The 24,345-nt window shown below is 34.8% G+C and overlaps 1 protein-coding gene and 1 long non-coding RNA gene across 3 annotated transcripts in view; both read left to right on the forward strand.

The window, feature by feature from the left end:
- Nucleotides 1-24,345, forward strand: part of uvssa (UV-stimulated scaffold protein A) — a 34,464-nt gene that overhangs the window by 4,422 nt on the left and 5,697 nt on the right. The window contains exons 5-9 of the mRNA XM_065249217.2: nt 854-1,177; nt 1,263-1,372; nt 1,682-1,810; nt 12,279-12,384; nt 20,373-20,574. Of these exons, the coding sequence (XP_065105289.2) occupies nt 854-1,177; nt 1,263-1,372; nt 1,682-1,810; nt 12,279-12,384; nt 20,373-20,574 (871 nt within the window). The remainder of the gene's footprint in view (nt 1-853; nt 1,178-1,262; nt 1,373-1,681; nt 1,811-12,278; nt 12,385-20,372; nt 20,575-24,345) is intronic.
- Nucleotides 15,190-19,215, forward strand: LOC135749403 (uncharacterized). Of its 2 annotated transcripts, XR_010532370.2 has the most exons (6): nt 15,190-16,593; nt 17,306-17,451; nt 17,786-17,883; nt 18,024-18,109; nt 18,190-18,304; nt 18,444-19,215. It is a non-coding gene; the product is annotated as an uncharacterized lncRNA (long non-coding RNA). The 2 variants fall into 2 exon arrangements; XR_010532369.2 differs by having other exon boundaries at nt 15,190-17,451.

Here is a 24,345-nt window from a genome sequence, read left to right on the forward strand (position 1 = left end):
TGAACATTTAAGGCAGTTCCTAGGATGTGGTTAAAATAAAAAACCTGAAAAACACAATCTTGAAATAAATGACTAATTTATACTCATTCTGCGTTGCCCAATTGCTTACCTTAAATTGGTTAAATAATATTATCTTGACTACAAAAGCCTTAATAATAAATGATTTCCTGTTATGGTTTGAAATGACAAACATGTATAAAGTACAAGTTAGCAGAAAATCAAGAAATCAAACAATATTTAGATTCCTAATGAGTCATAAGTTCTGTTTTAATGTTTATATACTGATGTGTCAAATGAATTGCAGTATTTACCTTAGACTTCATTTAAGCTGTGTGCACATGTGAAGGGAAAAACAAAGTTTTTTGAAGCTTCGAATCAATTGGTCCAATTGCTTTGCAAATTTATTCAGTTTTTCGAAGCGTTCGATCACCACACATGCTGGCGACACCTGCTGGTCAAAACAGTGTAAAAGCAACAAGATCTGTTCAAACATTTGACACTTTTTACAAAATAATAGCACGACATTTAAAAAAAAAAATGTTTTTAAGAAAAATAAATTATTTAACTTGATGAAGCCATAATTAAAAGTGTATTCTGTGTTTTTTAGTTTTATTTAGGGCAAACAAATCATTAACTCTCCTTTGAATTATGCACATGTTTGTCATACTTTTCAATTAAAAGTTTAGTATTTACAATTAAGGCTTTGTTCGATGTAAGAGCAATCGTAATAGTGTTTCTTTGCCTTACCAAACTAATAAAGTATATCAGTCAGACTGTTGTAGAACGAAAAGAAAGCTTAGAAATTAGTTTATATTAACAGTTTATATTAATATTTGTCTTTGTCTCCATTAAGAAATGACAGCTGGCATTGAGGAAAGCTTGACTGAGATGAACAACTGCATAAAACTGCTCATGACGGATGACTTAAACCTGTTTAGTGAAGAACCTCCAACAGGTAACTGTTTAACTGCAGCTGAGGAAACATCTGACAAGCCCTGCTGCAGTAAAGAACTCATCCAGGAGCAGAACGGACAGACAACACAGAAGGATGAGACAGAGGAAAAAGATGAGTGTAGCGATGACAGCGACATGGAAGAGGTCACCTGCGAGGATGCATTTCTGCGCAGCACCGGATTGGTATCCCATAAATATCAACTGGAGCTCAGTGTTGCTACAGGTACATCTACCTAAATTATTAGTTGTAATTTTCCTCAAACATATTATAAACACAGTTTTGTGAATAACCTGAATTTTCTGTGCAGATTTTAATGTAAAGGAGAGTGAAGAGAATGAAGCGTTAGTAAACACAGTGAGGGATCTGCATAGACTCATCATAACCAAACACCTGCCAATGGTGCTTTCATGGCTTCAGGTCCGTAGACAATCTCTGTCGTCATTCACACAACCTTGAGTTTGTCCAACATCATTTTCTTTCTGTGAACCGCCTAGCCAAAATACACATGTTGGGCTTTTGCATTCAAATTTATATTGCATTCAATTCACAGTTGTTTTCTCTATTCTAAATTCATGTAATGGCGCAGAAAAAAAAACGACAATCTGCAAAATGTCGTGAGCTTGCCATGTTAAAATTGTGCTAACACCAGATTTTTCTTTCTGTCTTGGATAACTGCTATATTAAATTAAAAACTCCTGTACCAATAAATGTGTGATTCGCTTACAGGTTTTTACAAAGGTTGGTGTTGAAGAAGTACTGATGCGGAGAGCAACTGAGTTAAAGAAGTCACTGGAGAATGTGTTGAGCAAACATGATCACCTTCACATAGACTACAAAAACAGAGAGAGAAGAGTGGTGAGTTCACTATGGTTTGCAAATTATATCAAATCAAAACATTTAGGCCTATACTTAATCTGCTAACTTTAGTTTTCCCCGCATGTTTTACACTGAAATCTTTTTATGTTTAAGAAGAGTTATGGAGTCGTACTGTATATACTGTGTGCTTCTACATGTAATATTTCAATGGCTCTGTTTGAAATAGCTTGCTAATTTACTATAATTTACTATATTTACATAAGATATCTCATAAATTATCTACTATGCAGTAAGCATCAAGCAATAAGTGAGTTTTTCATTCCAAACTCAGCAAATGCTTCACTGCTCTATCTTCAATAACAAATTATCACCAAAGGAGGGCGCTATTTCCTTACACTTTTAGTGCAATTGGGTCCAAGTGGTGTTTTCTTGACAGAAAACAGGCCATGAGGAGACTCAAAAATGCTGAGAGTGCTTTCTATCCACCTTATTTTCAAATGGGAAAGTAAACGATGTGACGTATTACCCTTTTTTTGTACGAGACTTCCGTTTCGATAGCCGGCTGGTAGAAAACAATGTCGTGAGAGCAGGCACCAAACATGATTAAAAACCATTATGGTTAATATTTACTACACCCGCCATGTTAAATCCAGTGGGAGGATGAAATGAAGAAGTGGCCTGATACATCACATAAAGATATATTCATTTATTTGAGTTGATGGGTCTTCAATGTGCAACTATAAAAGCACAGAGGCATGCAGTACCTGTACAGTGGGAAAGTCAGTCAGGTGTTTGTACATGAAATAGACCAAGAATTCGTCTTTTTAATATTTTCAGGCGTATGTTTAATGTGTCCAAACTGTCCCCCTGGTGTGAGGTTTTTTTTAAACAGCACTTTTTTATTTACTGTTATAATGTTTAAGTTTTAATGATGGCACATCAAGTCCATCACGTGAATGTGGCGCTTCATCCCAGCAGCAGTTTCTTTCTCATTTAACACATTATGAATTATTTGAAGTAGGGATGCTAAACAATTAATCGCGATTAATCGTTAGCAGAATAAAAGTTTTTGTTTACATCATATATGTTTGTGAACTGTGTATTATAAATTTGTATAAATAAATGTACACACATGCATGTATATGTTTTAGAAATGTTTACATGTGTATATACATTTGTATATTTATATATAATTTATATTATATATAAATATACATACTTAATATATACATTTTTTTTTCTTAAAATTATACATGAATGTGTTCATATTTATATATATACACATATTTATTATACACAGTTTACACACATATGTGATGTAAACAAAAACTTTTATTCTGCTAACGATTAATCGCGATTAATTGTTTAGCATCCCTAATTTGAAGTACAAATGATAATAAAGATATTAACCAAATTATTAATTAATTTAAAACAAAACAAATACTTGGAACTATAAACATTAACTAATAAGCAGTTTATGTCGTATATATTCTTTACGGCATATTTTTATCAGCATAATTTTAGTTTTTTATTTATTTATTTTTATTTTTTGCTGAAGATTGTGAGATATCAAATTCAAGCGAACATACTGCAACATTGAATCATGTATCAAAAACCGCAATCGTTTGAAATAGTTTGACTAGAGATAATTCATGATATCAAAAATATCAAAAGTATTTTTTCTTATACTTTTTCTTTGAACTTTATCCCTTCCCAACCCAAAATTAACACAAACAAGTTAAAAAAAGAGGAAAAAAATATAAAATTAATAAATTTAACAAAAGATACAAAATAAATAAAATAAATAAATAAAAAGATTTTGAGTATACAATGAGGTTATGGTCATTAGTTGTTTTTGAACAGTTATTGTATTCATTGATCACTTTCTATTAGTTTCTATGAAAAGTTTTCATGGATGGATGTGTGGACACACAGATCATGGGTGCGTGTGCGCCACATTCACGTTCAGGCCGGGTGGGTGGATTATGCTCAAATGCTTTTTTTTTGAGATTTGCTGCGTTTGTACAAGATATTATAGCAACCACTAACCTCACAAATTCTGCCGGTCTTTCTGGATTTCATAATAAACATTAAGTAGCCGGTCAAACGGCATACCCGTCTCCATCGAAATACGACTACTATTAGCTTTAGTGGCTCACCGGAAGTCTTACACAAAATAGCTCAAAGATAGCGGCCCCACATTTACATAAAAAATGAGTTGGATATAGCACACACGTTTCAGATTACACTGTTTATGATATTTGGTTGAACTCTAAAGACATACATCTTCACATCGACGGATGCAGGGAGGCTCATGCGTTAATGGAGATTTGCTCACTCTTGGGTGGAACGGGACACAGCGAGCAGTTAGGAGACGCATCATTATGACACATGATATCCGTTTTTAACTGGGTGAAATGAACAGGCAGACTAGAGAGAAAAGAGGGCCGTGACATTGACAAAGCACTTTACTGCACGCCAGAGAGCTTTATCACTCTCGCTGATGATTTTCAATGCAAAAAGTCAGTGCTTTGTGATAAAGCAACAACTAAAAGGGCTTTATCATAATTAGTTTTTCCCTTTCAGCCTTAAAAGCATTCCATTACTTTATTTCCTCTATCATTGCTCTGACATGGGTGGAATTGCTTTCAACTCCATAAACTCCTGCTGATTGGAGAACCGAAAACACGGCGAGGTGTAAAACGACTGTTTATAATTTCTTAGTTTGCTTTTTTTTGTCAAAGCATTTCACCGGGGTTCTTAAGAGAAAAACTGTGACTATTACATGGAGTTGTGAAATCATTTAAGCATATATTATATCTTCACATGACAAAGATAAATAGCAAACCTCAAGTGGGTATTGAAATCTCACTTTTGGAAAATCACAACGTTCCCCCAACACAAGCAAGCATTAAGGCCCATTATACCGAATTATCCCAAATGTATTAGTCAGTCAGCATCTGTCCATTGCTATCACAAACTGTTTTTTTTATTGCATCACTGTTACTTTAGGTTGCACTAACTCACTGTTATGCCAAATCATCTTTATTTTTACCCACCTAAATGTCATGCATAGTCATTGTCAATGTGCTTTGTATCAAAAAGCATTGAGTAACTTTAAACGATCTTAACCCAGGCAGCCTAGAACGTGTCCTCAGTACAAAGAACCCTTCATTCTGTTCTGCGGTCAGCTAGCACGCTAGGCCATACACCTGAGTTATTGGTTTGCCGTAATAATTTGCAAGACCTTCCTCGTAAGAGAGAAGATTAGCATATAAATAGCAGATGCACAGAGCACCATCACAGCTGAGTACATTTAATTTTTGGTTTATAAGATTGAATGGGTTTTTAAACGCATAGCCATCAAACTTGGCCAAAGACAAATGAAGTGTAGGGCCGGGTTGTCCGAGGCTGCCTCCTCGGCTCATTTTTTAAAAGGATAACGGACCTGCTTAAGGAGTGTGCCTGGCCGACGCTTCCCTGGGCACAAAGTAATTGAGATTGCTTACAGAGTTAATTAGACCGTACAAAATATATTGTAGGGCGCGAGGAGCACTTTAGCACTGCTGGAATGTGTTTTTCGCCGTAAGTGGGGGACATTTAACCGGAAGCTTATTATCTGGACTCCTGTAAGGTTAGCCGACAGAGGCCACAGCGTGATCAGTACAGTTCACTGTGAATGTCTGCCAATAATATACATACAGTAGTGCATCACATATGAAATACTCAATGTTAATCTTATACGTGACCCTGTCTTTAAAATCCAGGCATTGTCTCATAATCTAATTAGTTTGATTTCGATCATCGATACATTGTGTAGGGTAATTTTATGTATAGAAACCTAATATATAATTGACTTTAGCTACAGTAGGTTCATACAGTGGGTAAAGTAAGTATTGAACACACTATTATTTCATTTTATATTATATGTTTTATAAGGTGCTCTTGACATGAAATTTTTACCAGATGTTTCTTAACAACCAATGGAATCCACACCTGATGTCTGTAAATTAAGTTATGTGTAATAATCATCTAAAATGACACATGCAAAGTGTTGGACCCCTGAAGAAAAGAGGTGCAAAAAGACATGGAAGGCCAAGACAGTCAGTAATAAAAAAGCAATCCTGCCCCTTGTCAGTGCAAATAATAACAGCTGGTTCAGTCCCAACTGATGGTCTATAAAATAGTGTCTCATTACCAAGGTGTCATGCAAGAAACATCTCATGATGGGTAAACCCTAACCCCTTAATCACACAGCCAGGGAAACTCTCAATTGGTTTTAGAGAAAGAAAATAAAGCTGCTAGAATAGCCCAGCCAATCACTTGACTTGAATCCAATTGAAAATCTATGGAAAGAATTAAAGATCTGGGCCTGGATTCATGAAAAATCTTAGTGCAAAAAGTTGCTCCTGGTGACAAAACTGTGGGCATTTCCCCTTATCTCTATGAGTTAATATTTACCTGATAAATATGTATTTTTGACAAATTTCTATGAAAAGGTGTAATACTATTCGGCCAAACCGAATTTATCAAAAACTGAAGCAAAAAAGTATTTAAATATTTTTTTTAATGCATTTATGTTTGATAATCGTTCTGAGTCGGATCTCTAACATAAATTCCTTTAAAAATATTTTTTTTTTCAAAATGTTGTATATCCATATGTCAGTGGTTAAATTAAGTGGAAAAATTTCGGAAAGTAAATATATAATAAAGTTTTTTCACTGTTTTGTTTGTTTATTGTTTGTTTGAAAGCAGAGGGTCTGTTATTTCATTTGATATATTTGTTTATATATTTTTAGAAGAAAAATTTTCCTGCAAGCAATTTTGTGAAATTTTTGTGCAAATCACAAAAACGCTGGCGGGCAACTTTAAAAAAAAAGGCTGGTGGCGAATGAGTTAAAAATGAATTTACAGAAGCCTATTGTGTCGCTTTTTATTTCCTAACAAATACGTTAAAGGGCTAGTTTACCCCAAAACGACCATTTTATCATAAATCATTTACCCCTGTGTTGTTCTTAACCACCAAGTCCATCGAATGTCTTCAGAAAACATTTTTAGATATCGGGGAGGCTTTTGACTGTCCCATAAACTGCAGTTTGATTTACACAATCAAGCCCAGAAAGACATCGGCAAAAAGATCCATGTGCCACCATCGTAGTTTAATAATAATATTATGAAGCAACGAGAACACTTTTGTTCGCAAAGAAAACAAAACAAAGATTTTATTCAACAATTTGTTATCCTGCTTCGTTGTTTAGTGCGCGTTCACAAGCAGACTACGACGCTTGTTGCCGACGTGACCTGCTGATGTAGTTGCCAAAGTTTTTTTTCGTTTTTCTGTTTTTATTTAAACCATTATGCAAACATTGTAAGCAATACTTAAAGGAATAGTCAATTTTCTTTAAAAAAAAATCCAGATAATTTACTCACCACCATGTCATCCAAAATGTTGATGTCTTTCTTTGTTCAGTCGAGAAGAAATTATGTTTTTTGAGGAAAACATTGCAGGATTTTTCTCATTTTAATGGACTTTAATAGAGCCCAACACTTAATACTTAACTCAACACTGAACAGTTTTTTTCAACGGAGTCTCAAAGGACTATAAACGATCCCAAATGAGGCATAAGGGTCTTATCTAGCAAAACGATTGTCATTTTTGACAAGAAAAATATGCACTTTTAAACCACAACTTCTCGTCTAGGTCCGGTCGTTCGTGACCTAACGTAAATCCGTAGTGTCTTAGAGAGGTCACGTGTAACATATATAAAACGCACATTTGCGGACCATTGTAAACAATAAACTGACACAAAGACATTAATTAGTATCAGTTGACATACAACAACGTAGGAACGGTCCTCTTTCTCAACACTTGTAAACACTGGGGCGTAGTTTCGCGTTCGTCCACTGTGACCTCTTGACGTCATGACGTATTGCGTAGGGTCACACTGGCGCATCACGACCGGACCTAGATGAGAAGTTGTGCTTTAAAAGTGCATATTTTTATTTTTCTTGTCAAAAATGACAATCGCTTTGCTAGATAAGACCCTTAAGCCTCGTTTGGGATCGTTTAGAGTCCTTTGAAACTCCGTTTAAAAAAACTGTTAAGTGTTGAGTTAAGTGTTAAGTGTTGGGCTCTATAAAAGTCCATTAAAGTGAGAAAAATCCTGGAATCTTTTCCTCAAAAAACATAATTTCTTCTCGACTGAACAAAGAAAGACATCAACATTTTGAATGACATGGTGGTGAGTAAATTATCTGGATTTTTCTTTTAAGAAAATGGACTAATCCTTTAAACAGCCGGTATTAATGCACAAATTACTTGCAAGTGTATGAACGTGAATGCGCTCGTTAAAGCGCACTGAACAACCAAGCAGGAGAACAAATTGTTGAATAAAATCGTTCGCTATGTTTTCTTTGCATTTTTATTGAACTACTGATGGCACATGGACTTTTTTGTCGATGTGTAAATCAAACTGCAGTATATGGGATAGACAGAATCCTCTTGGTGGTTTTGAACGACACAGGTAAGTGATTTATTATAAAATTATAATTTTGGGGTGAACAAACCCTTTAAGTATGACAATAATAGCATGGTAAATAAAAAACAAAGACTATATATAGATAGACTGAACAAAATTATGAACGCAAAACACATTCTTAATAAGAACTCAAAGATCTAAGACTTTCTATGTACACAAAATTTATATTTTTCTCAAATAGTGTTCACAAATTTGTCTAAACATGTGTTAAGCCCGGGATACACTGCAGGATTTTTGCACTCCTGTAAGATTACACTGTGCGAAATGGATTGTTTAAGCTTGGGTACAACAAGCACGTAGACTGTACATTGATGACACCTATTTAATATGAGGCTACGGCGGCTGCGTCACACGTTAGCGCAACATCACCAGCATGCACTAATGGTAAACCAATACCGGTACGCAGGTCATAGCAACAAAATAGCTCTCACTGTACGACATAGGACCACCCATTAAGAGCCACGATCACAGAAATCACAACGATTGTTTCACGTGGACAATCTTTCGCCTGGGACAGCCAAAAATCGTGAAGTGTATCCCGGGCTTTAGTGAGCACTTCTCCTTTGCCAAGATAATCCATCCACCTCATAGGTGTGGCATATCGAGATGCTGATTAGACGGCATGATTATTGCACAGGCGTGCCTTAGGCTGGCCACCATAAAAGGCCACTGTAAAATGTTTATAATTTAATTCAGTGTACATATTCTATATATAAATATATATAATGAATTTCTACAAATAATATTGTTAGTGTTATTATTTGAACAATAATATCATTTTCACTAATTAAACTATTAATACTATTAAAACCATGTCCATATTTTTTGGCATTTTCTAAAAACCTTTATGCAATGTTTTCCTGATGCACAATTTAAAATGGAAGCCATAAAACAGAAATGTTTTAAATGCAAAGGAGACACTTAGAGCCGGGCTCAGTATGTCAACAACACCTTTGTCAGCAAAATGCCCCAAATAGAGTCTCATTCTCAGCGTGTACACAGTCGAAGAAATATAATACTGCCATTGCTAGCAGACAGTGCTGATTCTATCAACTGAATTAAAGTGAATTAAAAATAAAATAGTGTTTACTGGCCTATATGTTCTATTGTGCGAGGAATAATTTCCTCTTCCCTTTAATCTATCAAGGTGGATTTAACTGGATTGGGATGAATAAAGAGCATGCGTATAAACAAAATAATAGTCTGTCCCATGGCTGTAGGCAACACGGAATAAAATATGGTAAGAGTCATTGAATTATTTTGTTTGTACTTAACTCTAGATCGCATTACTTGCAGAGGCTTCCTTAGTCTTTAAGGTTTAGTGAACTGCACCTAAAATGCACTGTACTCAACACAACATAGTACAATATAAGCAATAAAAAATACCCATCTTGAAACTTTCATGTTTAATGTTGTTAACTTAACTAAAAGGGGACACCGTAAACACCGGTCAACCTGAAATTAAACACCAAAGCCATTAACTCATTTTACATAATCTGCCATATTTCAAAGTGAGACAAGATATTCCAGTGAGGAAAAATAGTAGTTATCAGCGTCTAAAAAACAAAAAAAAACTTTTGAGGTCCGTAAAAAATAAATGTTGTTATAACAGATACAGGAATAATGTGCACTTTATACAAAATCATTTTTCGTTATAAAGACGGTCTGATTAGATGTTAAGCTATGCTTCACTGCTTTCACATGCTAAATGGAAACTATAGGACCTGATAATTTGAAGTTTAGACATCATTTCCTTTTATAGCCACAGAAATAGCCACAGTTTTTATTGTGTTCATTGTCAGCGGTGCACCTAATTTCTGAACCAATGCCATCAGCGCACATAATTGGGACCTCATCCAAAGACACTTTATAACTCAATCCTCAATTGTCAACACCACCGGCCTGCAATAATAAAAAAGAAAATAAAAGGAAGCAAGTTGCGCTCCGCTTTTTAGTACTTTATATTGAGGCAATCTTGGAGACAATTAGATAGAATAAATGGAAATGGCGCGCTAGAGCGGCAGACTTTTATCAGTGCCCTCGAAAAGGAAGGGCACACAGAGTATGTATACCGTTTTATGAAAACGACCCCCATATTTAAAAAACTGGCATTCTGTTATGCATTGTAGCGCGAGAGGCAGTTAAGCACCTTTTGAGTAAATTAAAAGGCATAAATTCTGTTTAGCGCTAATGCAGGCGTCTCTCAGACCCGTGAGTCTTAGGAGCGAGGCTGAGGGGAAGGGAGGGGTGTAAAACAGCCTTGAGTTGCTTTTCACCTTTCATAAATTCCAGCCCGGGTATTTCTGTACCTAAAAAAATCATTTGCAGCCCGGTGGCTCATTGCTATTCTGCATAGATTGATGGTGGTCATTTACCCGGCAGTGGAAGTTAAGTGCCGCTGTCATTCCTGAAGAGCATAATTGGGAGGTTCCACAGGTCAGTGGTGGTGACAGGTTTCTCTTTTGATTAGTGTTAGAGTGATAACCAAACTTACAGCGTCAGTGATGGATGAGCAGGTGCTGATGCTGGAAACGGGCGCTCACAGGAGGAGCACAGTGAGATTCGCCTTCCTGCCTGCTTAATCTGTGAGCCAGTCTACATTCGACTAAAAGACACCTGCAGGCGGATTATAATGCAAGTGTTTATTATTGAAGTAACTTTCAAATTAGTTATAAGTCCAATTTATTCTTAAGAACATGTTGAAATCAAGTTTGAGTATCATTTATTTGTCATATATTTGTTAAAAACAATAAAACTCTTAAAGTCACAATGAAACAGAAGTAGCGATTGTCTTATTTTCCCCGTCGTGATGTATATCCGAATGAAACGGCGTCTGAAATGAAAAAAGTTGGACTGGATTTTATTTTGTCCATCAAGAATTTATTGGATCATTGAAAGTTGGGTTGTGTTGCTAGTGCAGATTAAGGGGGGCGGTATTATCCCCTTCTGACATCACAAGGGGAGCCAAATTTCAATGAGCTATTTTTTCACAAGCTTGCAGAGAATGGTTTACCAAAACTAAGTTAATGGGTTAATCTTTTTCACATTTTCTAGGTTCATAGAAGCAATGGGGATCCAATTATAGCACATAAACATGGAAAAAGTCAAATTTTCATGATATTAACCATTTAAAGGCTTATTGAAACTTTGTGACTTACTGATGCTTTTTAGCTATATCACAGACACGCACAAGATCACAAAATGACGCCCTCAGAACGGTTCTCAGACTTCTAGTCAATGTTCTTAAACTCTGGATCTGGATTGGGTCGCCTCTAAGATGGGTTTATCTGGTGCCTGCTCTTGAGTTGATCTCCTTAAAGTGATTGCATGATGAAACCACAGAACTTAAGAATGAGCGTCATATCGCTTTCTTTTGTAGAGCAACCTGCACAAAGATGTTATCAATAACAACTCAACCTCACCATCTCTAGCTTAAACTAAGACACCCAATATAAGATTTGTCCTCTGTTTCTATAACTGTTAGCTAAAGATCCTGATACAATTTTTAAAGCGAAGCTTGCAAACGGGCATTACCATGTTGTGTTCAATTGGAGAAAGTCCGCTTAACATAACAAGCATTATTTTAAACGGGCTCGGTTAGCTGGGACAATACTCAGATAGACGGCCACTAGAAAAAAATTGGATGTGGTCAACTGGAAATTCTATTAAGGGTTTGAATTAAAATGTTAAGAGTCCCACGTTACTGCAGAGTTTGCCGTTCTGGCTGCTGTAAATCTCTGGAATATCCCGAGGCCATAGTGAATTTCCTATCTGAGTGTTAATCAGCTGGAGAGAATTGCACACGTCTTTCGTGAACTGTCAGCAAACAAACATTGTGTTGGAAACAGTGAAACTTAAATAAGAGGCCATTTACAGATCAGTAGTTTTTACAGCGTTTTCAATGTACGTATGTAAAATGCAATTAAGTCTATGAAAATAAACCAATTTTTTTTTTTTTTTGAAACTAGATGCGAGCTCCTGAGGAAGGAGAGGATGATGATGATGATTTTGAAGAGGTGCCAGAGAAGGAAGGCTACGAACCGCATATTCCCGACCATCTGCGGGCAGAGTATGGTGAGTTTGTTCAGGTGCAGATAACAGAGGGTCCGGCTTTTCCTACAGGGTCTCACATAATCCAAATGATCTCTCGCAGAATATCACCACACACTTAAAGCGGCTGCCTCAAAGCAGAGATGAGCCGCAGAGTCTCCCGGGAAAGCCTGTTTGTTTTTAGTTGTGGATTTTAAGGCTACGGGGTTTATTTGTGGAATTACGAGAAAGGTGTGTTCAGTTAAAATGTAGAAAAAGCTTAAGACCCAAAAGGGAACTTGCCTAAAGGTGTGAAGCAAAAAAAATGTGTGCTTTATGCATTTATGAACAAGTTGATAATTCATTTAATGGAATTTACCAAAAAAAAAAAAAAAAAAAAAAAAAAAATATATATATATATATATATATATATATATATATATATATATATATAAAATAAATAAAATATATATTTATTGAAAATATATTTATATATATATAACATATTTCTTATATATATTTCCTGGGTTCCCCCCATAAATTCAAAATGGCTGAAATAATGATCACTGTAAAAACAGCTGCACATTTAATAAACTCTGATTTTCTCGGACAGGGAATAAATCACTTTAAGCCTGCTTTAAATCAATTATAACCCGGGGCCGCCAATAGAAATCTGTTTTGACAGCTGACTGTTTGTACATGCGAAAGATTCTTGTCCATCTGTGCAAGGACATCTCTATTGACAAGAAGCCACAGGCCAAACCCAGGGTTCAAGCAATAGGTCAAACCTGAGCTAAATACCCCAGATTATATTTGACCTCAAACACATGTCTATCATGATAAATGATAAATTGCAAACTAAAGGCATGCATGTACTCTCATAGGAAAAGCTTGCAGTTTGAATATTAATGTTTTTTTTTGTACGGTTTGATGTAATTATGAGGTACAATGTGATTTCTCCACTCCTCATTCTCTTTCTTTATTAATTTCCTCTCACCATCTGTAAAGAGGCACTAACTGAAGATTCATTAGGATTTAATTTCGATGACTGCACTGAGCCGAGCTACTTTCTGCAGTAAAGTATGTAATGATCAGGACGCCGGCCATGCCAAATTAACAATGCAATGGTGTTAATGAGCTCCCATTAGCTTAGAGCTGTAATTTACAGCGCTCACCTGCCTCTGTGCAATGAAACGGAGCATTCATTCACTAACTAAACTAAACTAAACCATCTGTTAGTCTGACACTACATAATACAGGGTTATCTCTTAATCGGGAATCATAAACATGTTTATACAATCTATTGTTTTGTAGAAGTTTTTGCGCATTAAAAAAATCACACAGGTTTTGTCAAGTCATTGCTGTGATGAACTGATAATGTTTTCTAAGTGCTCCTCTGGGTGCCTGTTGTAAGTTGTATGTAGATGTGAAGATTTCACACATTTTCTTTAGCAGGTGGAAATCAAGTCTGTCCAGCCAGATCTTTAAGAGTTGGCTAATTCGTAAGAATTCATACGAAGTTAATTGTGCAAAATATACAACATACAACGAAGCCTAACCCCGCCCCTAACCACAAAGTCACAGGGGTCAAGGCAAACCGTACAAAAACTTACGAATGCGGTCGTATGAATTAATACAAATTAGCAAACTCGTAAAATATGTATGAATTCTTGTGAGATAGCATTGGTCTGTCCAACTCCTTTTAACATCTTTTCTGAACAAGCCACTTGATTTGAAATATAGTTCATATCACTATAGGGACTACTTAATACCTGAGGTAACACTGTATTTGAAGGGGTGTTCATAAGACAGACATGACAACTTCATAATCATGACATGACGCGTGCTATGAACATGAAGGAGATATTATGCATTGTCATGAAGTGTCATTTGTTCAATTGTGTCATTTTTAATGCAAAGATGACATTGTTTGAGATGTCTTTGTTATGACAACTTGACATTAATCAATACATCATAACTTGTCATAACAACTTGACCAAGACAACATAACTGACCACTTTTTACCATTAATACAAATTTACATTGTTATTAACATGTCATTAAGTGTTAATACTCTGTCATATAGTTTTATAACAGCATCATGAATATTTTTCTTGACCTCAACTAAAATGGTACAAATATTATTTGTCATTAAAATGTCATTAAGTGTTAATACTCTGTCATATAGTTTTGAATATTCTTCAGTTCATAATGTTTTTTTACGTTTCCTCCAGGTGTTTTAGAAATAAAATCAGTGATTCAATAATAATAATAATAATAATAATAATAATTGAAATGAATAAAATTCTATTTTAATGCATTTGGAGATTGATTCACCTAAAATTAAATGAAAACCGTACAATAATAGGTTAAGTCATGTAGCATTTGGTTCTATCCCCTGAAAACAGTTAATTACATTAAATTAATGTTTTGTTAGTTTTTTCAGAAAACTTTGATTTTCAGTTTTTTATGCATTGGGCACATACATAAAGCTAAGTATAATCTTTTTACGTGTCTGTTGCATTTTGTAAAGGTATTTCAAATTATTTGAGAGAGTATTAACACTTAATAACATCTAAATGCCAGTTTAATGTAATGTTAACACATAAAGCTAGGTAGTTTCTTAAGTTTGATAATTATGCTGCTATGTCATGTTTATGACAGATTTATGACAAGTTATGATGTACTGGTTTATGTCAAGTTTTCATAACAAAAACATTGCAAACAATGTTATCTTTGCATTAAAAATGACATAATTGAACAAATGACACTTAATGACAGTTGTCATAAACGTGCATAAAATGTATTTCATGTTCAAGACACGTGTCATGTCATGATTATGAAGGCGTCATGTCAGTCTTATGAACACCCCTTCAAGTAAAGTGTTTCCATACCTCATATGAAATAGTTTTTTATTTATCTTTTCCACAATATATTTGCTTAATTATCATCTAAAACCAATAAAAATTATAAATCTTAAACATAAGCTTTCCTTTGCATCCAAATTTTGCCATCTCTGTTTAACATGTAGACATTAGTATAATATTATATTTAATAATTAATTGTCCCAGTTTTCTTTTTCATGCTTTTTTATTTTATTATTATACACACCAAATTTTAATACCTAAGGTTAAGGGTTTTGAAAACCCCTAACCCAAAAGATAAGCAATGGTAACGGTGATTAATGTCTTAGCACGCATGGCTAATCATCTTGTGCTGCAGTGAATCATATCTGGGGCTGTTCTGAGCAATGTGTCTTCCATTTCTTAGCTTTTGAATTAAATGTGAAAAGCAGTGTTAAGGTGTATCTGTTATACATGTGGAAGAGCGCAGATTGGAGATGGAAATTTTACATTAAGAGCGCAACGGTATAATTTAAATACTCCTAACCCGGGACACATAAAATATCAATCTGATTTACTGCCAGGTTAACTCCATCATTTCAAATTTATCAATCAGCACAAGTTAGTATCAGCGGTTTCATTTAATATTACATCAACCTGTCAAAGGAGCCAAGCTCATCAGTAGCTAATCTTTCCTTCGCCTCCTTCAAAATCACACCGGCTCTCTCATCCAGAGAGAAACACTTTCATTTGAAAAGCATTAGGCCTGTTCCTCTGTTCTCACTGTTCCTCCTTTCACCATGAAGCTTTTATCTATCCCTTTATCCCAGCGTTCCTGTCAGGACGTTATCTCTCTCAAAATTTACATTTTAATTACAAGGCCTGCTGAACTCGGGAAAATCAATAACGCCACCATTGGCAGCTCCACTCTGTGTCTACTGCTGGTCCTCTCTATTTCCTCTTATTGATTTATCTCTTTAGCACCTGCAACTTTATTGCTTCAGACAAATAGCTACCATTTGGTCAATTTGAACAGAAAAAGAAAGGATTTGGTCGTATTTCTTGATTTCACACACTTGAGCGCGGCTATGATGCAGTTGGTCATTGAAAGGAGTTGAATCTGGATTAACTGTTTACACCAGAGGATCAAGATCTGCACAGCAAAATCACCAGTGTTAAATTTTCAGGGATGGTGTTAAATACACAGTGTTGATGCTGTTTTAACACTATCTGGTAATAAAATAACACTGCCATTGCTAGGCCAGTGTTATATTCACGACAGTGTCAGTGTAAAACAAGGGTGTTATCAGATTTCACTCTGAGCGGTGTAAATCAAGCCACGCCTCCACTAAACATATCCTGTCAGGGATTTTACCGCCATTTTCTTTCACCGGAGGACTGAAGAGATCAGGTAAATCAGTCTCATAATATTCACATGGTTTGGCTAAATTAAACTGTTATTTCTCTGTCTGACTCTACGCAGCCATATGCCAAAAAACCTAAATAAGATATTTTTCCCATTTTATTTCCCCTTTGTTCGTTATTTGGTTCAGTTTAATCAGAGCTACCTTGTGTTACGTTGTTCCCTTGTTAGTTTAGTATAAAGTTAAACTGCTAGCTAAAAGTTTAAAACCAAGAAGGATAATATTAACAGGAGATATGAACGAAAGAATTGAACCATGATAAAACGCGACATGCACTACAAATTGAAGGTATGAAATTAAGTTAAATGAAAGCTCGTTTATTCACCATATGATGCTCGTTATGAGGTAATCATATAGGCTAGATATCGTGAGTTAACGAGGTCGTTTACATGCACGTGAGTGCACGGATATCGGTTAATTATTCAAATTACTGAAAAACACGGAGAAAACCGCAACCGCATTGTCATATGTTTTTCTAAGATGTATGCAAACAGGGGAAATATCGCCAAACCAACAATTAATTTTACCAAAACCTCACAATATATCATCATTTGTATGCACAGATTGCTGGATTGGATGCATTGTGTGTTGTAAGCTTTTCGTGGCGCTATATGTCAGACAGATGCAAATGGCAAATACATACAAAGTGTAAAACGTGTAAGGCTAACGTGAACGTTTGTTTTTTTTCTGTCATTATAGATGCTAGTTTGGTGAAAGTTCACACTGAGTGCTTCAAATCATTCAGAAGAGATGCTGTTTTTAGGGCAGTTTATTAAAGAAGACCTGACATGGATGACTTCCAATGAGAAACGACTGCTAATACTTATATAAATTCATTACAGAAGGTAAGTTTATATATTTATACATATAAATCATTTTATTTGACATAACTGAACAGTTAACCAATCTTTTTATATGTAGTTTTGTACATATTATTATTATTATTATTATTATTATTATTATTAATCTGGAAAGAAACTCGCATGACCTGCTGCCAACTTTAATAAAAATATATTATCTTCTCATACATCGTTTTGCTATTGATGTCATATTAAATAGCAATCAAATTGATTACTATTTTGAAAATGTATAAATGAAGATTCATATTGTCTTGAGTGCTGTTTTTAATATAAAAAGAATGTTGAGTTTTCAGAGTCTTTATTGTCATTTTTGTGATAGGACCCTACCAGACTATATTTGAATACGGCATACTCATGAATTCTGGAACTGTTATTCCTTAACCCAGTTTGGAGGATCAGAGCTTACCAACTAGTTATGTGAGTACACACAGTACATTTGTACTGTACACTGTCTCTAACATGATTTATTATACTGAGATGATTTTGATTCAAATAACGGTTAAAACTGCACCCTTTTTGGTATTTTCTTGACTCTTTTTGTCTTTGAAAATCTGCAGAAATATGCTGAGGTGATGTATTGCAAAATAGCCAACATACAACAATATGGATGACCCTCTGTCTGGTCAACAGGAGTTTAAATATGGTAAGTGTACATGGGTTTGCTACTTTTACGGTTTTAAAGTTTAACTGTATACTAATGGTGTTTCAATTCTGTTTTGCTAGGACGGGACAGTGATGTGGCAGCTCTTCCCTGGCTCATTCACCTCTTGCCTTCATTTGTGAAAGGAAGAAAGACTGGAGAGGGTCAATGTGCAACTGAAGCTACTGATTGTGCTATGTACGTTTTTTTTAGTATTTTGTTCTAGTTATTTATTCAGCAGTTAGTTTGCTTGCATTGTTCACCCCATGTAAATGCATACAAGTTCATAAATACACATCAAATACATTCATAAAATACACTCTTTTAAAACACTTAGGTGATGAGCATCAATCCATGCTTTGAGGGGAATGAATCAGCACAGCCCTGCCTGCACTGCGTTGGGAACAGAAGTTGCATCCAGAATTTTTGCATCATTCTGGACCAGAAAGCCATTCCCTCCATGATGAAGACCACTGATGCAGCCTTCCACTACATCATGAGTAAAACAACTACAGAACTAAATACCAGGTTGGAACGTATTTAAGAAAAATGAAACGTCTTTTGAATTGAAATGTCTGTTTTGTTATGGAAAAATCTTTAGTATTGTGAAGGATAAGCATTTCTGCCTGCCAGTAAGGTAATTGCAGTGTATTTTAATGTTCAAGTTTTGAGTAGGGTGGCTAATTTTTTTTAAACTCTCATTTGATATATTAAAGACCTTATAATAAGTGGTTTTCATGTCACTGCGCTGTGGTATAAGATAACTTTCATTATTCCATACTGTATTCTGTATTCTAATTGTAGCTGAGGTATTTAAATAAGCAGTGTTAAATGCAAAGTGTTGTGTGTATCAATGTAAATATTAAATGTGATGTACTTTAATAAAAAGAGGTTTTGCAATATTTCTTGCCATTTGTCTTTTATAGAAACAACCCATTAGCAACAAAAGTGGCTATTAATCAGTATTTTAACACTTAACATTGTTGAATTCACATTACACTGGTGTTGACCTTAAATTAGGAGTGTTAATTTTTAACACTGTATTTCTGTGCCAACACCAGTGTAGTGTGGAAACAACAATGAATAGTGTTGAACAAAGTGTAAAATTTAACAATATTGAGTGTTAAATTAACATATAGTGAGTGTTGTTAAATTAACACTACACTTTTGACTAAATTAACACAGTGTAGTGTGGACACATATACACACTTTTCAAGTGTTAAATTTGACACCCTGGGTGTTATTTTAACACCAGTGATTTTGCTGTGTGGATTGTGAGAATCCGGCCAAGCGTTTCTCTTCATGTCCAAACACCAGAAATTTTTTTTTTTGTTGTTTCCAACTCACCATAATGATTGGATTAGTGTAGTTTGAATTTATTTATAACATTTTATTTTCTCATAACAGTAGTCATCTAAAATAGACAAACCATATCATGAAACTTGACATATACATAACATGGATATAAATATGAATAAAAAATATAAAAAAAGAATTTAAAACATTAAAAAAACTTCCAAATGGAAAAAAGAAAAACTGTAATATTAAAGTTTAAATTGTCAAATTTGTTATGCAAAAAAAATAGGACTGCACAATATTGAAGAAAAATACGATTTGTAAAATGTTGTTTACAAATTGTGATATGATAATGCTTTAAATTTGTCAAATTAATAAAATCTAACCAATATACATTTCACATTCTTTCTAGCCAAACAGAAAGCATCAATCTTTTTGACTCGCCAATCAATCTGAAACTTTGACAATACATAATTTTTTGAAGTATTAAAATCATTGTTATATAAAAGAATTGCCATATGCATATTGTGGTATCCACATGCATGGTATTTCTGGTAATTTAAGTATATCTCGCATCTCTACAGCTGTCGGATGTTATTTCTTATACACCTGCATTGATAGTCTGTATGTTCAGTGGTCAGGTGTCTCTTTATCATAGTCTTACCAGGAATTTACTTCACTTTGAAGTTTAAATTTAATTTCCTTTGGATGCTGGGAAGTTTAAGAGGGAATCTTAGATCTTCATGTCACTCTTAAGCCGACTTTAAACCCTTGCACGCTCCTGCTGGAACCTTCTGAGATCCTTGCTGAAAGTAGAGTGAGGGGCATTTTCATGTTTAAGCTTATCAGTGGTTTAAATTATTATTTTATAAATGACAAAATAGCATTCAATGGAAAATGCCATGTTATGAATAAATGTTTATGGTGTAGGCTATATCATAATTAGTTCTTTGATCTTTTTGACTCAAAGGTCTTGATGAAGTTCCTTCAACGTCAACTTCTGTAGCCAAACCAAAGTCATCACAGCCAGTGGTAAAACGTCCTGCTCCTGCTGAGTCCTTCAACCTCTCTCGACTGAAGAGAAGGATGCGGGATGAAGAGGAGGATCCCACCTGCGCTGCTGCCACGCTACGTATGCTCAAACAGAGACTTCATGTAGCTCCATCCACAAGGTACCTTCATCAGTCTCTTTATGCACTGTTTTATCTGCATACAAAAGCTGTCATTGGGGCAGTACCCTTTCAAAAAGTACACTTTTTTTTACATATTTACTAATATAAGAGTGCATATTAGTAAATCAAAGGTACAGTCTAAACCGCCAGTCTCTTTAAAAAAACCGCCAGTCCGCCAGTCTCTTTAAAAAGTCCCTAGATTTACCATTTAGGTACAAACATGTATACAATCTTGTTACCAATATGCACTTTTTAGGAACAAGGTACCGCCCCAGAACTTTTGTACCTTTCTATATGCTGTAGAGATATAGAAACAAATGCATTTTTTATTTTATTTCCAAAATGTATTGTAAATATGTACATTTATTTATTCATTTAGCTGACGCTTTTATCCAAAGCGACTTACAATTGCTATATCTGTCAGAGGTCGCATGCCTCTAGAGCAACTAGGGGTTAAGTGTCTTTTTCAGGGACACAATGGTGTGTCACAGTGGATTCGAACCCGGGTCTCTCACACCAAAGGCTTGTGTCCTTATCCACTGTGCCATCACCACCTCGTAAATGCATGTTTGTTGTGAATTTAGAGTGGATTTTGACCTATTTTGTTATATTTGATAAAACTAGGGCTGTCAAAAAATTAATCGGGATTAATCGCATCATACAAAATAAAAATGTGTGTGCGTCTGTGAAATTATTTTGTATATATAAATACACACACGCATACATGTACCGTTTGTATTTATGAAACTTTTACATGTATGTGCATGTGTTTTTATGTTTATATTTTTATTTATTAAGATTTGTATATAGTTTATATTATATATTATAGGGCTGGAACGACACGTCGACGTAGTCGATTACGTCGTTTACGTAATTACGTCGATTTGCCGGAAATGCGTCGATGCGTCGCATTGTTTACGTTTTCAAATGAAGGCGGCTTCAGCTCCGACCGGATAATACAAGTGTTATACCAAACAGCCAGAACGTGATCAAAAGTGTGGGAATACTTTAAGCAGAGACCAAATAAAACACATACTGTGTAAAACTGAAATGGCATACCACAGCAGCGCAACATCTGTGCATGATCATCTTAAAAGAAAACAACCTGGAGCTCTCCGACCTCAGAATGACGCGACGGCAGCGTAAGTATTTGAATTTTTACAGTAAGTTTTTATACAACAATAGAATCAATGCAGGCATATATGGTGCTTAATACAGCTGTGTTTACATCTTAGTTTAATACGAGTTGCGAGACGCCTGACAGACACGACATTGCATCGCGTCTGGGCAGTATGTTGAAACAGTAAATAAAGAGCGGGACAAGTTTAACTTTTTATATTAAGAAGTTATGAAATAATAAGTTACTGTGTTACACTGAGATAGGCATGTGCCCGCGTGCACTGAAAGCCAGCTGGCAGCGCGGAGTTCCCATAGCTTATTTTTTTGCTATGTGCGCAGATATTATAAAAGCTCGTCTCGTTAGGTATTCCTGACATGCGTTTATTTAAAGTAACAGCAGCGTAAACGCCGTTTATAAAATATTAGAAGATCATGCTAACTAAATTTGTATTTACCCGAGACTTAAGAAAAGTTAAATGTTAAAGTTGATGCTAAATGAGAATGCAGTAACGTTACTACTGATAGTAATAATATTAACAGTAATAATATAATGGTTACATTTTATAATAAGGGTTCATGAATCACAATGAACTTATTTTTACTTCAGTCTGAACTAATGCTGAGTAAATGCATGTACTAATCATAAACGAAGTGAAGAGTCATCATTAAGTACAACATGACATGTTTTTTAGTTAATGTATTATGATTTCATGTGAGTCATTTTGTAGTTAATGATGACTCTTCATTAGTTTATGATTAGCACTAGGGCTGGAACAATAAAGAGCAGGACATGTTTTTATATTAATAAGGAGTTATTATTCAGTTTGATTTATTTTTATTTTACTTCTTTAATATTAATATATTTTATTTGTTTAAGGTGAATAATGCCCCTTTTGCACTGTTTATGTTAGGCTGAATTAATGTTGGACTTGTTTTTATGTGATTTGTTATATTTTCCTTGGCACTGGCACTGTTTGTGTATTTGTTTAATTGAGAAAATGCTTCAATAAAATGTTGGCATTAATAGCAGATGTTACATTTATTATTTGTAAAAAAAAATCTTTATTTAGACTATTCGATTAATCGAAAAAATAATCGATAGACTAATCGGTTGAAAAAATAGTCGAAATTTGCAGCTCTAATATATTATGCTAAAACAAACTTTTATTTTGTATGCGATTAATTGTGATTAATCTTTTGAAAGCCCTAGATAAAACACATAGTTCTGGCTTCAAAACTTAAAATAAGAAACTTTTACATGTATGTGTGTGTGTGTGTTTATGTTAGGGATGGGCGATATGGCCTAAAATCCATATGGCGATATGCACTGCAGCCTCTTGCGGTAGCGATATGTATTGCTATATGTTAATTTTAATAGACTGGTTTCAAAACAGGTTATATAGACCCTTAGGAAAGTAAAACTGCTAAATGTATTTTTTATACAAGTAAACTGTTATGGCCCTGGTAATTTCAATCCATCGCGGGCTCTTCTACTAGAAAATGACAACAGTATCAGAAGCATACAAATCAGCACTACGCTGCCTCTCTCTCTCTCTCGTTTGCTCACGCATGCACACTCACACCGTGGATCAGCTCCTGCGTGAAGGCAAGAATGCGCATCCTGGTGAATTTTGGAAGTTAGATGACTGAGTTGCAGCGCCCTGGCATAAGATTTATAAAAACACATTTGAGAAGAAAGGCGCAACAACTCAAAAAGACTTGCGTGTTTCACAATGAAAGACCATAATGCCAATTTTGCGCGTGGAGCAGCATTTAACTTATGTGCGATCTACCGACATTGCCTTTGCGATCGACTGGTCAATCGCGATCGATGTATGGGACACCCCTGCTCTACAGAGTATATTTCCTGCTGCTTGTTGGACAGTTAAATCCAAACCAAGTCCAAATAGTAGATGTTGCACCGGTCTTTTCACGAGCTCCTCTGTTTCGCTGACGCTTTCAGCCATGTTTATTCAAAATGACGAATATGATGATGCGCTGCAGCTCGTGGCTCTAAATTTTGTGGGTAGATTGCGTAATTAACATGCATTATCGCGATAGTGTAATAGATCTCTCATTGTAATTCAAATCTCTATCTATCGTAAGCCAATTTTGTAACGTTCATATTGCATATCGTTTATATTGCCCATCCCTAGTTTATGTTTATATTTTTATTTATTTATATATTTTATATTATATATATTATATATTATGCAAAAACAAACTTTTATTTTGTATGCGATTAATTGCGATTAATCTTTTGAAAGCCCTAGATAAAACAAATAGTTCTGGCTATAAATCTTAAAATAAGAAACTTTTACATGTATGTGTGTGTTTATGTTTATATTTTTATTTATTTCGATTTTTATATATTTTATATTATATATAATATATATTATGCAAAAACAAACTTTTATTTTGTATGCGATTAATCACGATTAATCTTTTGAGAGCCCTAGATAAAACACATAGTTCTGGCTGTAAATCTTAAAATGCCAATAAAAGCACACACCTTGTAAGCACGCATTTGGCACTGAACACTCTTTAAGAATAAATGGTACAAAAGCTGTAACTGGGACGGTACCCTTTAAAAGGTACTAATATGTACCATATAGGTATAGATATTACTAATATGATACTAATAGGCACTTT

The sequence above is a fragment of the Paramisgurnus dabryanus genome, chromosome 16 (assembly GCF_030506205.2).
Source record: "Paramisgurnus dabryanus chromosome 16, PD_genome_1.1, whole genome shotgun sequence".
Lineage (NCBI taxonomy): Eukaryota > Metazoa > Chordata > Actinopteri > Cypriniformes > Cobitidae > Paramisgurnus > Paramisgurnus dabryanus.